This window comes from Lissotriton vulgaris, chromosome 4_1 (assembly GCF_964263255.1).
Source record: "Lissotriton vulgaris chromosome 4_1, aLisVul1.2, whole genome shotgun sequence".
NCBI lineage: Eukaryota > Metazoa > Chordata > Amphibia > Caudata > Salamandridae > Lissotriton > Lissotriton vulgaris.
In genome coordinates this window covers 317433152-317448224 of record NC_141691.1, presented here as the reverse complement: position 1 = coordinate 317448224, position 15073 = coordinate 317433152, and the positions used below count along the sequence as shown (strand labels likewise).

The 15073-nt window shown below is 44.5% G+C and overlaps 1 protein-coding gene across 2 annotated transcripts in view; it reads left to right on the top strand.

Moving 5' to 3' along the window:
- Positions 1 to 15073, top strand: part of ADGRG4 (adhesion G protein-coupled receptor G4) — a 1454718-nt gene that overhangs the window by 540961 nt on the left and 898684 nt on the right. For both annotated transcript variants that reach the window (XM_086918649.1, XM_086918650.1), the window contains exon 10: positions 6306 to 6346. In XM_086918649.1, coding sequence (XP_086774775.1) covers positions 6306 to 6346 — 41 coding nt within the window. The remainder of the gene's footprint in view (positions 1 to 6305; positions 6347 to 15073) is intronic.

Here is a 15073-nt window from a genome sequence, read left to right as displayed (position 1 = left end):
TCAAAAGATGGTGGAAAGACAGTGCTCCAAAAGATACCCAAAAGAATGAACACAGAGTCACCATCTCAAATAAAAACAGCTCCAGTGCAAAGATATTCGGGTTAAATACACATACTTGTAAAGACTGGAATCCATCAAAAAAGAGATGCACCAATCCTCAACTCAATTGTCCATGATCCCTACAATAAAGACTCAATTACATATATGCACCAAAAGCACCTCAGTAAAGGAGCCAAGAGTTTGTCAAAATAAGTACTCATCACATAAGAAATACATCAAATCAACATTGCGCTTGGGGGTCCAGACAACAATTATACGGGACCTCCCTCAACTCTAGTCATCTTCCTCAAAAAACCTACTGAAAGGGTGGAAGGTAATTCAGTTCAACTGCCAAAAGCAGTTAAGTGAGTTATAAACCGCCAAGGTGGCGTGTCAATTTACCTTGTGTTTGTGAAAAGTGTCTCTCAATCATGTATGCTAGCAATTCAAATGGAAACAGGAGCAGCGTATAAATTAGCCCTGCTCTACTGGTAGGTAATCATCCTCTCTCGTCTGTGTTTCCAAATAAATATTTATTTATTTAGTGTTTTATAGAGTGCGAACGTGACCCGTTAGGTTATCAGAGCGCTTTACAGGGATAACAAATTGTATATAGGTATGGAATAGTCAAAGAAAAAAACTAAAACATAAGTGGGATAGAAGGAAGTGACACATTTGGAGAATAACAGGGTGTATACAATGTTCAGATCATAATGCAGAGAAATCCAGTAATTACATTTGTGGGAGTACCACGCCAATCCAAGATGGATAGCAGCCAGTCAGTCCAAACTCTAGTGGCAACAAAAATAAGCAAAGCCACTGAGTGGTGTGGGCAATGCATGATTTATGGGAGAAACTTGCCCATTAGGAAGGTTTTTGCTTCCTTTTTAAATATTGACTGTTAGACATGGCACCATTGGCGTGGGTCTCCCTTCCATTTTTGCTGTTGCCTCATGTATTTTTGCTGGTGTTTGATGCTTTGGGCACTGTGCCACTGCTATCCAGTGCCACAGTGCAAGTGCTCCCTGTTGTAAATTGATGTATTAATCAGTGGTTCCATGTTTGGCTATTTGGTTTACTTGTCTGACCCTAGTCTAGTGCACTGAGTGTGCCCAGGGCGTGTAAATACAAATTCTGCTGGTGGGCTTACAGCACTGGTTGTGCCACCCACAGAAGCAGCCTTGTAAAATGTGTCTAAGGCCTGCCATTGCAGAGCCTGTATGCAGTCTGGTACTGTCATGCTGACTGGGCAAGTGCATCCACTTGCCAGTCCCTAAACCTTCCCTTCTCTTTATATCAGTCACCTCTATGGTAGGCCGAAGGGCAGGGTGCATTGCAAGTATAAGGTAGGACAAGCCCTGATGTTTGTGGCATTTCCTAATAGTGAATTTTAGCCATTTTTGTTAGTCACTATTGTTCTCCATAGGCCAGAATGGGCTGTTAGATTATTACGTGTTTATAATCCTAACTGTCTCAGAGAACATGGTGGAAATTCGAGTTTAGTATGCCTGAACTCAGAATGATAAAATACATCTTTTAGTGAAGTTGGTTTGAACATTCTCTGTTTGCAAATACCACTTTTAGAACGCAGGTATTTGCTTGCCTAACCTTTCAAGTCTGCCTCTGCTAGGTTGTGTATTCCTTGTCTGGTTTTGTGAGTGAGAGGGCTGGGGGATTCAAAGAGACAGGCTGAGTCACCCTGTGGTGAATAGAGAGATCTGCATCTAGATGGGAGGGAGGAGTTGCACATGAACCTTGAATAGGGCTGTGCCTGCCTTCCACAATGCTGGCTCTACCTCCTGGGGAGAGGCTGATGTTTCTACCCTTCACACTGAAAGAAGAGAAGGAGTCCTGTAAACAAAGGGCTCCAGGACTGTATTTGCCTTCCACAATGCTGGCTCCACCTCCTGTGGGGCATCTGATGTACCTGCGCTGCACTGTAAAAGGACAGGAGAAGTCTGGTAAACAGAGTGCTTCAGAACTGGTTTGGACTGGGCAAAGGCCCCACTCCCTTCAGAGAACAAAGGATGTTGGGGTATAAATATTGGGACCCTGATCCCATTAAATTAGATCACTTTTGGACAACAAGAAGAAACCTTTACTGAGGATAGGAACCTGAAGAAACTGAGGAGAGACTATTCCCAAGCTGAAGTGCTAATTGTGGGATTGGCCTGCAGTGGTTGCCTTACTGCCAAAGGAAGGAGAAAGGAACGTTGTGTACTTTGCTTTCAACTTGTGAAGAATCTCCAAGGGCTTGGAAAAGAGCTTGCTTCCTGCTGAAGTCTCAGGGACAACAGACTTCAACCCCCAGCTCCCCAGAGTTCTTTTGGAAGTGCCTGCTGCTGTTTTGGGCCTTCTGAGGAACTGTGGAGCTGGAAGTGCGACTCAACGAGAAGAAGTGTGTCGCCGTCGCTGTGCCTGCCATTGCAACTCCGAAGAAGGGTGTCGCTGCTGGAACTGTTGCACTGCACCGCCTCGGAGAGAAGCATGCCGCAACGAAGAGGAAGCGTGTCGCTGCTGCTGCCGTTGCAACTCCGAAGGAGTGTGTCCCCGCTGTAGTTGTTGCACTGCACCGCATCAGGAGAAGAATCACGCAACGAGGTCGGAGCGTGTCGCCGTTGCTGTGCCTGCCTTAACGACTCGGAAGGAGGATGTTGCCGCTGGAACTGTCGCACTGCACCGCATCTAAGAAGAGCACCTCGCATCCCCGAGAAGCGCGCCGCCATCAGAGCTGCTGCTGTTGCATCTTGGATGTCGCCGTTGTAGTTGTCGCATTGTGCTTCACGCATCATGGGAGAAGAGTGTTGCCGCTGGAGCTGCTGCCGTCGCATCGCCGAACAAGGGTGTCGCCGCTGCAGTCCACGCATCGAACCGAGAACTTCTCGCATCCCTGAGAAGCAAGCCGCATCTGGAAGATCTTCACGTCTTTATTTCTTTGCACCTGAACTTTGCCGCATTTCTCTTTTTGCGACATTGCTTGTCGTGGAAGCGCAACACAACCTAAGGTACATTGACGCAAAGTGTCGCATTTAAGAACTGAATTGAACTAAACTTAATCTATCATCTTAAAGTAACAGTATTGTGTATTTTTGTCGTTTATGGTCTTGTGGTAACTCTATATAAAGTCTCCTTTTTTATATAAAACCTGTGTGTTGTCCATTTGCAGTGTTGTCACTGGGTTACTGTATGTGGTCACAAATGCTTAACTCAACGCCTCTGAGATAAGGCCTGTCTACTCGTGCCAAGCTACCAAGGGGGTGAGCAGGTGTTATTTTAGGAGTGTAATCCCTTTATCCTGACTAGAGGTGAGGGTCCCTATTTGTCACAAGTACCTACCTGTGCCAACTAGAGACCCCCAAATCTAACATTGACATAGAGGGAATTCTTCTGATGAAAGACGGAAGCGAGCCCCAGTGAAAGCTCAATTGTAAGTCTTTTCCTTTCAGAAACGGGGTGGCTGGAGCACAAAGTCTCTGGCGGACCGCAGTTTCTGGCTCTCCCAGAAACCATGATTTTCTGGGCAAGATATGCAGGGGATTTAGTGTGTAGCGCTTTTCGGGTGAAACATGCCATTGTGAGCTGGATTCTGGCATCAAGAGGAAGCCAATTCTATGCCTTCAGATGCGGTGAGATGTGGTTGACTTTGTTTGAGCCTGTTAAGAGTCTGGCGTTGGCTTTGAGGCAAGCTTTTAGGGGGGCCATGGAGATCTTGGGCAGGCCTGAAAGTGTTGAGCATCCGTATTCGATTCTGGAGATAACTAATGCCGGGACTGCCATATTTAGGTCCGAGGCATCAAGGAAAGGTTTTAGTTTCCTCTGGAGTTCAGGTGAAACCTGGCAGTTTTAGCCATCAAGTTGATGTGATTTCGCATATTCAACTTGCTGTCTAGGATTGTTCTGAGAGATTTGGCAGATTCCACTATGGTCGGTGTGCAGTTTAGTGCTGTGATCAACTTGGTCCATTACCGTATGTCAGTGTTACTTTTAGGGGGGATATTAGTAGGAGAACCGTTATTTCTGCATTTAGTTTGAGCTGGTTTCAGGCAAGCCATTGAACAATCAGCTTTAGGGCCTTATTCAAAGAATAGATCTCCTCTAGAGATGAAATTTTGATGTAGATCTGGGTATCATCGGCACACATGTGGAAGGAGATCTTGGCGGTACGTAGTAATACAGCTAACGGTTCAAGGTAGAGATTTAAGAGGGTTGGGGAAAGAGTTGATCCTTGGTGGACTCTGATCGTTATCGGGGAAGGAGCAGATAGATTACTGTTGATTAAGAATCCCTGGGTGCGGTTCCGGAGGAAGGATCTAAACCATTCAAGGGCAGTTCCCCTTACTCCCATACTGAATTTGAGGCGTTGAAGTAGTTTCTCTTGGTTGACTGTGTCGAATGCCGAGGATAAATCCAGTAGAATTAGGAGACATGTTTGCCTTGGTCAAGGAGGTTCAACAGCATCATCCACAATATGGAGAATAATAGTTTCTGTACTAGGTCTCAACCGGATTGGATGCAGATTAAAGTTGGTGATGTGTTAGCTCAGTTGAAGTTGCACACATTTCACCAGAGCTTTCGCTAGAAGTGGGATGTTGGATATTGGTCTGAAATTGTCTGGAGTAGCAGGATTCACTGTGGTTTTTTTTAAGATGGGGATGACTTTTCCACTTTTAGAGAGTCAGGTATGAACCCTCGTAGTTGGGAAGCGTTAATTATTGTAGTCCAAATGGGAATGATTTAAGGAGGATCGAATTTTCGAGAAGGAATAGTCGTCATATAACTTGAAGTTGGATCAGTGCGCTTGGTTCTTGGGTGTTGTCTGGGGAGGAAGAGAGGAGAGATGGAACCTGTCAGGAAGAGGTCAGATATTGGTGGCGGAATTATGTTCTTTTCCTAGGGAGGCAAATTTGGCTGTAAAGAAGGAGGAGAACTCCTAACAGGTTATTAGAGATTTTCAGGTTTCTTAGGAAGTTTTAGCCAGTTTGTTAGATTGGTGCTTGACTATTTCAAAGAGCTTACGAAGTCTGTTTTTAGTATTTTCCAGTTCTGATCTAAAGAAGTATTTTTTAGATTTGAGGATGTTCCTGTTGTGAGCATTTTTGGTCTGTCGGAGAAGTTTTAGTTGGGAGGCTGAGGGGTTCTGTCTCCAGGTTCTTTCTGTTAGCCGGAGGGTTCTCCTTTCATTTTTGAGGGATCCGTTGAACCAGGGGCTTTTGTCTTTGACTCTGGATCTTTTTAGCTTTAGGGGGTCAAGACCATCAATTATGTCAAAGATTGTTGATTTGTAGTGTTCTGTAAGGTTGTTGACCTTTGAGAGATTTGGGCAGGGAAGGAGGTCATTCTCGCAACGTCAATAAACAGAGATACGTCTCTGCCAAAATGAAAAATAGACCATGCATGTGCTGGGTAAGCAAAAATAGTGGGATCCAAGGAAGACACACCACTCTCATATAGTGAGCATGGTCTGTACACAATGAAAAATTATTAGAAGCTGCAGCCTGCTTGATGGCTCTAGGTATCTCATATGTGTGGGCAGCAAGCTAGCACTATATATGTCTGTGACCGAAACGTTTATGCTGACATGACACAAACACTTTTGTACATCAGCAACCAGGCAAAACAGTACAACCTCTCCTTTGTTTCATTCCTGCCGGTGAATGCATCAGGGTCAGTTCCTCAGACTCCCAAGCACCAACATCCCTCTTAGCAATTGCCATCTCTCCCCAATCCCATCAAGGGAAGATTAAAGGCGGTGATTTTAAGATTTGCATACAGCAGCGATCTATCCGTGCATCTTACATTCCTCTTCTTGATCCAAGAGAGGAAAAATCAGGAGGATACTGGAAATATTAGCCCCCCTTCGTGGAAGCAAGGAATGGCTGGGTCGGGCTTTCCTTCTCAGCATTTCCCCGAATTTCTTGGCTTGAGGAGGTGATCTCCTGAGTAATGACTGGAACTAGAAAAAGAAAGTAAATTCGGATTTGTGCTAATTTCTTTCATAAACTACAAAATGTTTGTGACCTCATCAGTAGGTAGCTTTTCAGCAGTACATTAATAAAACAATAACATAATAAAGATGCCATATATTTTTGATGGCTGGAAGAGCAATCAGCAAAGCAAAAAGAGGGAAAACTAAGCTATCTTAAACATCTCCAAACAATTTTCCGATGCAGGCTGTGTCCAAGCATAGAAAAGTTAGTTATGAAAAATGCCCATCTGTTTGTATAAAATATATCTAACATATGTCATTGTTTTCTGGTTTATTGTAGCAGAACATTAAGTCAGAGAAAGCCACAAGTATTGTGTCATGGTAAGATTTTCTGCTTGTTATTTTTTCTAATTTCTACAGTGCAATGTATTCCATTTCTTTTGCTATATGCGCTCCTGAGCAGATGAACTCACATGGTCAAAATGGTAGTTGTGGATACTAGTTCATAGTAAATGTATTTAAAAAAAACCTTGCAACACAGATCTATGCAAAGGAGGTAAAGTTAATGCTGCATCCAAAAGGGCTCCTAACTCTTGTGGCCAAAATTGAAATTCTTTCACTTACAATTTACTGGCATTTCATTACTGACTACTCCCTTAGTGACATCACATACCATCACTGAAATCCACCATTTATGCTGAAAAACAATTTCCAGTAAAACTAGTTAATATTAATGTATTTACTATTGCACCATTGCACCACAAATGTGCTTAAACTTACAAATAACTTGCCACTTGGTCTACCCCATTTCTCACTAACTTAGCCCTTAGGCACTACCATTCACAATCGGTGTGAGATTCACCGCCTGTCTGCATCGTAGTATTAAGGCTACTACTCAACAGCCACAATATTATACCTTTAAACATTGTAAGTGTATTTACTGGAATACAAAATTTGACCCCTCTCTAGTAAGTGGGCAGTGCCATCATACGTCCTGGTAAGCGTCTGTAGATTCATTATGCAGCCAAACTCTGAGTGACGACGAGAAGGTTCTGTGGTGCATAATGAGCCTGAAAATATGATGCTGGAATGTATCCATTATATTACGCATGCATCCGTGTGAGCTTTTTTGACAGCTGTTGACTCCATAAGCTTCTTGTTCAATGTTATTTTTATTGTGCATATTGAGCTATGATAGACTACGATTATCTGCCAAGTACTCCTTCTAGTACAGTTTTTTTTAATTCGTATTTTTAAGTTGGCACAGGGAATTAAACTCCTTTTACTCAGTTGAAAACAAATAATCTGCCTTGAACATATTAGGTTCATAAACTACTCTATTATGGGAATTCACTTGCGAGAGTTCTGACCAGACCAGAGTTGCAGCGCAGCAGAGCCGTTGAGCCAAGCTGAACCAAGCAGAGAAGCTGCTGGAGAGCCGCTGCTGGTGAGCCGCTGCGAGGAGCATGCTGCAGACCGCTCATCACTTTCTTGCCACCTGCCTGCCCGCCGAAGTCTTGCGGCTCACACGGTTCCACGGTGGACTCGCAGGACGCGGGTCACATGGTCACTGGGTGCAGCATGCTTCGGACCAAGGACCAAGGGCGGGGGGCACAGGATCAGCCGGTCCAGCCTCGAGCAGCCGAGGCAGGGCAAGGGCAGAGGTGAGAGATGAGCAGGAGCAAGTCGGGAGCCACAGGAGCCAGGAGCCACCTGCGGCTGTCGGCGGCTGGCCTTTCAACTCATAGTGCGGCTTCTCCTTTAAGCCCGGGTTCTGCCCTCCACCTTTTGCTCACCTTCTGCTCCTCTTCTCGTTTCATTCCCCGGTCCTCACTCAACAACCCGGCGTCCTGGAAACGATGTTTCGCTGAGTAGATGCGGTGTCTGTTTCATGTGCCTAGTGTACCCGGTGTGCCACCGTGTGATCTTGGCTGCTCGATCTTGGCTGCTCGAACATTGGCATTGGGGGGAATCTCGCCTCGCCTCCACTTCCCTTTAGGGTACACAGCCCCTGGTCTATTCAGCTCTCAACCCTAAACCCTCAGTCCTCAGGCCTCAGCCTCCATTCCACCTAACCTGCTCTTCTGTGAAGTAGCGTGGCTCACTGGTTAGAGGCGGCAGACCCGAGAGCAGAGGACGGCCCGGGACCAGGGTTCGATTCCCGGCGCGGCAGGTTTCTGGACCAGGGTCAGCGGACTCGATAATTCTCTCGCCTCGGTGCCCACTCTGATCAGCGATCACACTCGGCAACTCTGGGCATTAGCTTGCCTCATCTTCACTAACGGCCCCACCAGACCGCCGGGGATGCCTGGTCTCACCCTGGAGATACCCATTAAGGGACCATCTCTCAGGGAAGCCAGGAAGGGTTTCGCAGCGGTCGAAGCGCCTTGGGACCCTACGGGTAAGTAGTGCGCTATATAAATGCCTATGCATACATACATACATTCTCAGCCATAGAACTGCCTCAAGTGAGAGCCCAGCTCCAGGAGGCAGTGCTCGAGGCAGATGAGAGGCAGAGGCAGAGGGGAGGGGCTGGGGGGGGGCAGGGCTTGGGTTTAGGAAAAGCTCAGGAAAAGGCCTAAAATCAGGGGCGAACAAACACTAACAAATTGAGCCAAGGGGCTGCCCTTCACCAAGCAAACCTTTTGCTTTTAGCCTCAACCATAAGACCTATTGAACCACAAGCACAAAGGGTTTGAGAAGATGAGATCAGGCGGAGAGAGACGGTCCGTCACATCCATAATTAACAAAAGGAAAAAATGAGAAAAAGCCTAACTGATATAGTTAGCAATCAGAGTCCGACGGAGGAAAAACCATCTCAGTATCTGGTGGATGTTGAAGGGCTGGAGCAGAGCGCCAAAACTAAAACAGCCAGTCATCAACCGAAACTTCACACAAAATCTGCTTTTTTAAGGGATGCGGGGTCAGTCCTCTGCATAGAAAATGAGAGCCTCAACTACCTCCCATCCCCTTTGTGCCCAGTAAAAACAGATCCTCAAACACTTGCTGTAGACACAAGGGCTCTAAATAGTGGAGGCAGAGAAGCAAAAAATGAAAAAGTAGCCAACAGAGGTCATAAGCCCAGAGCTATAAGTAGCCCACATTTAGAAGGCCAGAAAGAGTGGACGGCACTTATAAAAACATCTACCAAGCCTCTCAAAGCAACAGACACGGACAGGGCAGTATGGTCCTCTCAGATATTAACATCAGGAGCAGGATCCGACCTAGCCAAGTACAAGTTTAACAAAGAACCACCTCTCAAACCTATTGTCACCATTCTTTCGGGGAACCTTATCTCCATTTCCGAAAATCAAGATTTCTATTCCAACAATTACCAAAACTCTGGAAAATTCCCTGCAACTGTTCTCTGTACAACCTCCTTATCTATTGCGCACAATGAGGTGTGAAAATAATTTCCAGCTTATCCAAAGGGGTAAAAGGGGTCCAAAGGGGTCAAAATCATCAAAAAATGAATCCATCAACTTCAAAAAAGAGAATCACCCAGATTGTGTGGCACCACATCCCACGGGTCCAATGGGCATAACTCACTCCCGCCCAGAGATGGGTCTGAAAACCCACTATCACGGTACTAGCACTAGTAGGGCGGAGGTTGTGACGAACACCGACAAAAGCACATCAAAATGGGATAATCCAACTACTATTGATAGTCTAAACTCTGCCTTTTCTCTCACTCTTAACACGCTAGCCACTGCTTCCTCTTGTAGCTCCTACCAAACAACTGGAGAAAAAGGACCGGGACCAGTAGACAGCTTTACGGACTTAGCCGGTAATCAAGTTCATATGTTACCTAGCCAAGAACAGGAGCTTTCCAACTCTTACCTACTTACATATTTCTGGCAGACAAAGTACACTACCACACCAAAAACTAGCAATAATGAGACTAATCATGAGACAGTAGACTGGCAGACATAAACAACTTGATCAAAAGGGACCAGGCAGATACGTATCTGGCCCCAACGCTCTGCACCTGTTTTTTCATAGTCAACAAACTTTCCACCCTTCCAGTGGTCTCGGAGGACATCCGGAAAATATCAAAAACCTCCAGCAAACAATCTCTGTACGCTCAAACAAACAGCCCTTTGACGGGTGAATCCTCCATCGAGAAAGATAAGGTGAATACAGGAAGGGAAAAGGGTCCACTAAGAAGTTTACAAAAGGAAAAGTGGCCTGGAAATCACTTAAACAACAGGCAGATAATCTCTACCAAAACAGAAGAAGAAGATCAAAAGAGCAAGGACCCGGGAAGTCATAACAAAAAAGAGCACATTAGGGGTGCCAAGCACAGTTATGACCACCCTTTGGGGGGGCCCTCACCAACAAACCCAGAATTAGAGGATTGGGATAAATCTGAGGCTGGGGGCTACAAGGTCCACAAATGCAGTCGCAAACAGAAAAAAAAGAATATAATGGAATATTATTGCACAGGGAGCATAAAACTAGGGGCAAAAGGGTTCTCTATGAATGGTTCACTGGAAGCACTGCACCCAGAAGGAGACACAGTGTGGGTCCTAAAGTCCTCAAAAGGAGAAGACTCCAAAGCAGAAAAGAAAGTGGATGAAATGGTAGAGCTACTGTTAACAGAGTCGGGAGAATCCAAACAGAATGTAATCACCCGAGCTCCAGCACCTTCCATTAAGATTATATCAACAGGGAACCCCATCACCAAGTTAACAACAGGAGAAAGAAATTCAAGCCTGTCAACTACTCCACCATCAGGGGACACATAACTCAAACTGCATAAAACGGGCGAATCAATAGCGTCACCAATTATAGCACAGAACGCGGACAGTAATTGTGTATGTTGAGAACCAGCATATACCAACATGGCAAGGTCAGGAGAGCCAGTCACTCAAAGGAAGTCGTTTACCATTACTAGGTTGGACCAAAGAGATCTCCAACATACACATTCAAATGTGCACAACGAAGATGAGACAGCTACTCAGGCAGCACCCGTAACGGCCAACCGATCACAACCCAAAAATAACGCCATTCTGTTCATCCCCGAATACAAGTCCAGAGGCAGAGGGGACATCCTCAACAGAGGGGACATAATACAACTGATACAAGCAATTGACAATTTGGCAGATATAAACACAAACAATCTCAAAAGAATTGCATTTAAATGGGTCAAAGTTATTTCAAAAAGAGAAATAACCAAGACATTCTTGGTTTCAGAGGAAATAGCAAGGAGTATTAGAGCAGAGGAAACACAACTAAAACTATGGGGGATAAAAATACAACTTGAACAAAAACCTAGCTACCCTCAACCATTAATTATAATCAAAAGAGAGCAAGGGAACCTAGTTCCTCCTTCGGCAGGCACACACCAGTAATCTGTGCTGAAATGTGCCCGTAGTACGGACCCTCGACCAGCTGAAAGGAAGGACCAACAGCAAATACTTGAGTCTGAAGATTGGTCATGGCTATCAAAGACCATGAATCGACAAGTCTAGAGCACTTGACTTAGGCCAAACGATTCACTGCCAGGGGCCACCAGCTTACGAATTTGCTCTTGGAACATAAACAGTCTAAGCAACAAAACATCCTACACCAGTAATCTGTGCTGAAATGCACCTGTAGTACGGACGATCGACCAGCTGAAAGGAAGGACCAACAGCAAATACTCGAATCTGAAGATTGGTCATGGCTAGCAAAGACCATAAATCAACAAGTCGAGAGCACTTGACTTAGGCCAAACGATTTACCGCCAGGGGCCACCAGCTTACGAATTTACTCTTGGAACATAAACGGTCTAGGCAACAAATCATCTGACAAAGAGCTTTTGGATTACCTTCAAACCTTTGACCTCATTCTACTCCAAGAGACGTGGTTAGAAGAACTCTTTCACTTACTTGGTTTTAAAACCCATCATAGTCCCGCAGTGAGAAGTTTCAAATGTGGTCATCTAAAGGGGGGGTTAACAATTTACTCTTCAATAAAGTCCATAACATCGACTAAGGACATAGACCCCTTCACATCCCCAACTAACGCAATTAAAGCTCTTAAAGTGGACATAAGGGACGGAAACATTAAACAACAACTATTACTCCTAAATATCTAGATACACCCCAGTGACAAAATTAAAGGAGCAAAAATGGTAGGGGCAGAATTAACTAGATTAATGACAGAAGAATCCACGACAAATCTATTAATGTCGGGGAACTTTAACATGCACCTGATGGGGCCACAGAAGAGGGACAAGCTCCTTGATGAGCAATACCTCGCATGGAATATTCCTTGCCAGGAGCCGAGTGACAAGAGGTGACAAACACCACACGCTAAGAACCTTGTAAAATAACTGGAACATTTAAGCCTTGTAGCTCTAAATGGGCGCTTTCCTGGAGACCAGTCCTCTGCGGCAAGATTCGACAGGGCAACTTCGAGCACATAGATAGATTACACTTTTGTATCCCTCTCATTTTTCAGCATGATCACAGCCTTCCTGATCAGGATCCAAGTTCGAAGCGATCATTTACCACAATAAATTTTAACAAGACTATCTAGATCATCATTAGATATGCCAGTAGAGGATCCAGAGCCCATCTACACGGTCAATTTCAGGAGGCTAAAAATTAAGACCAATCATCCAGAGGAACTATTATCAACAGCAAAGGCAATATGGGAGCAGCGGGAATAGACAGATGTAAATGAAAATATGATAGCATACTGGGAACATCTAACTAAAACTTTGGGAGCGGTGAATAGGAAAAACGCGACCCCAGCTTCAAAGACAAACATTCTGCCAGCCCGCCGGAGATCCAATTTCTAAATTTCAAAACTCCAAAGCTCCGTAAGTTCAAGAACTCAATAAACAAATTAATATGTAATCCTTGGCATACAGGCCATGATCCCATCTTACAAAGGGAGTTATCACAACTCAAGGTAAAAAAGAAAAAAGAAATCTGGCAGGCAAAAAGAGAAATAGATGATAACCTATGGGCAAGGCTATTGCACAACTCCAAGACGAACAACAGCACAAGATTTTGGTGAACAATAAATAGTTTAGCCAACCAGAACGTGCAGAGAGTAAACTCCCACCTGTCAGAAGAAGCCTGGGCCTTGCATCTGCACCTATACTTTAATGCTGCAAGGAGGCCTATCTTCAACACACCAGAAGCATCCTATCCATATTTAAAAGCTCAAACCAGGAACAATAATACTCCATTCACAACCATACAGATTAAGAACAGGATAGCCAAGGGTAAGAGGGACGGCGCCCCAGGCCCTAACGGGATTCCACCAATTCTATTCAAACTGGACCCGAAATACTGGGCTTCCATTCTATTGCTGCTGTATGTCCAAATAGCAGAAGGAGATATCATTCCCGACTCCTGGCGGGGTTCAATTATATTCCCATTATACAAGAAAGGGGACAAGAACTCAGCTAAGAGCTACAGGCTTGTAGCCTTAATTGACATTGAGGCGAAATATTATGCTGGCCTCCTTCTGGATGACTTAAAAGCCTGGATCGATGATCAATCGATTATACCAATCAATCTAACAGGCTTCAGCAAGGGCATTGGGACAACTACTAACATTCTGGCATTATCCCTACTGATAGACAAGGCTAAGACAGAAAACTACTTTTTTTCATGTGCTTCTTCGACTATTCGTCGGTTTTTGACAAAATCGATAGAAATAAGCTTTGGCACAAACTCAAGGAAATGAAAATACATTCTGCTCTCCTAAATCAGTTAATACTCCTTCATACAAATACTTGGGTCCAAGAAAAGCTCGGAGATGGAAAGTACTTGTCTAGGAAAATCCCAACAACCATGGGGCTTAAACAGGGGTTCGTTCTGGCACCTACGGTCTTCAACTTATTTATGTCAGACCTTTCAACAGAACTGGGTACTTGCAATTCTCATCCACCTAAGCTAGAGGGCTCCCACTGTCCAACCTATTGTACGCAGGCAATCTTGTACTGGTCAGCCAGACCCCCATCGGTCTCCAAAGCTTATTGCACACTACTAGTCGATATTCTACCTCTAATGGACTAACCATTAACCATGACAAAACGCAGGTTACGAGGATACATCCGAAAAAGGAAACCTCCAAACACTGCTGGCATATAGCAGACTCTCCAATCGAAGTAGTCGACCAGTATAAGTATTTAGGAGTGATCATGGATAACAAGGGGACTTTCACTCTGCAAAAAGAAGCAATCAAAAGAAGAGGCAATTCGATTGCGATAGCCATAAAATTCATCAAACATAAAACCTTATCCCACTGCTACAAGTCTGGCAAGCTAAACTCATACCGGCTATCACTTATGGGAGTGAGTGTCTGAGGGGAAGAGATGCTTTGACTTTGGACAGAACTGTTTCTAGAGCTGCCAGAATAATATTTAATTTACCAATGTACGTCTCACCATTCCAAACAAAGCTAAAATTTGGCATGCAAAGTCAAGAAATAGACCGCAAAGGATCCTATGCTAAGACCTGGTGCAGGATAAAGAAATCTGGAGCAGGCACACTGAACTCATATTTATGGAAAGAAATACATCTAAAGAGGGAGTGTGCAGCAAGGTCTTATCTGACATAATCTATAGTTCGTCTGGGACTGAAGGAACTCTGGGCAGCCTAAGGATCCTATCCCTGTTTTAAACAAATTGTTAACAAAACAGTGAAAAAGCAATCACTAGTAGAAGACAAGGCAACACTTAGAGAAAGAGCCCATAGATGGTTTGTGGTCCACAGTTATGATAAATCCTCTCCACAACCATACTTAGGTACGGGCTTCAATAGAAAGAGGAAAGAAAAATATCTTCACTTTTGTTTGGGAATTTTACCATCTTTACTGCATCTTCCTCCATGGAAGCGACTTCATGGTCAGTCAATATGCCGCTTATGCGAGGACACCAACCAAAATGTTTTACATCTGCTATGTATTTGCAGAAATCTACAGGCCGAACGGCGACAGTTACTAAAGCTGCTCTTTGTAAGTAAGCGGATGAGACCCTGTAGACAAGCTGTGAAGGCATGTTTTGGAGGTGGAGATGTACAACTAGCGTGTCATGTTGTTCAATTCATGGAAGTGGCAGGGCAAAAGTTCTTGCGTCAAGTAACCAGATTGCTTAATCACTGC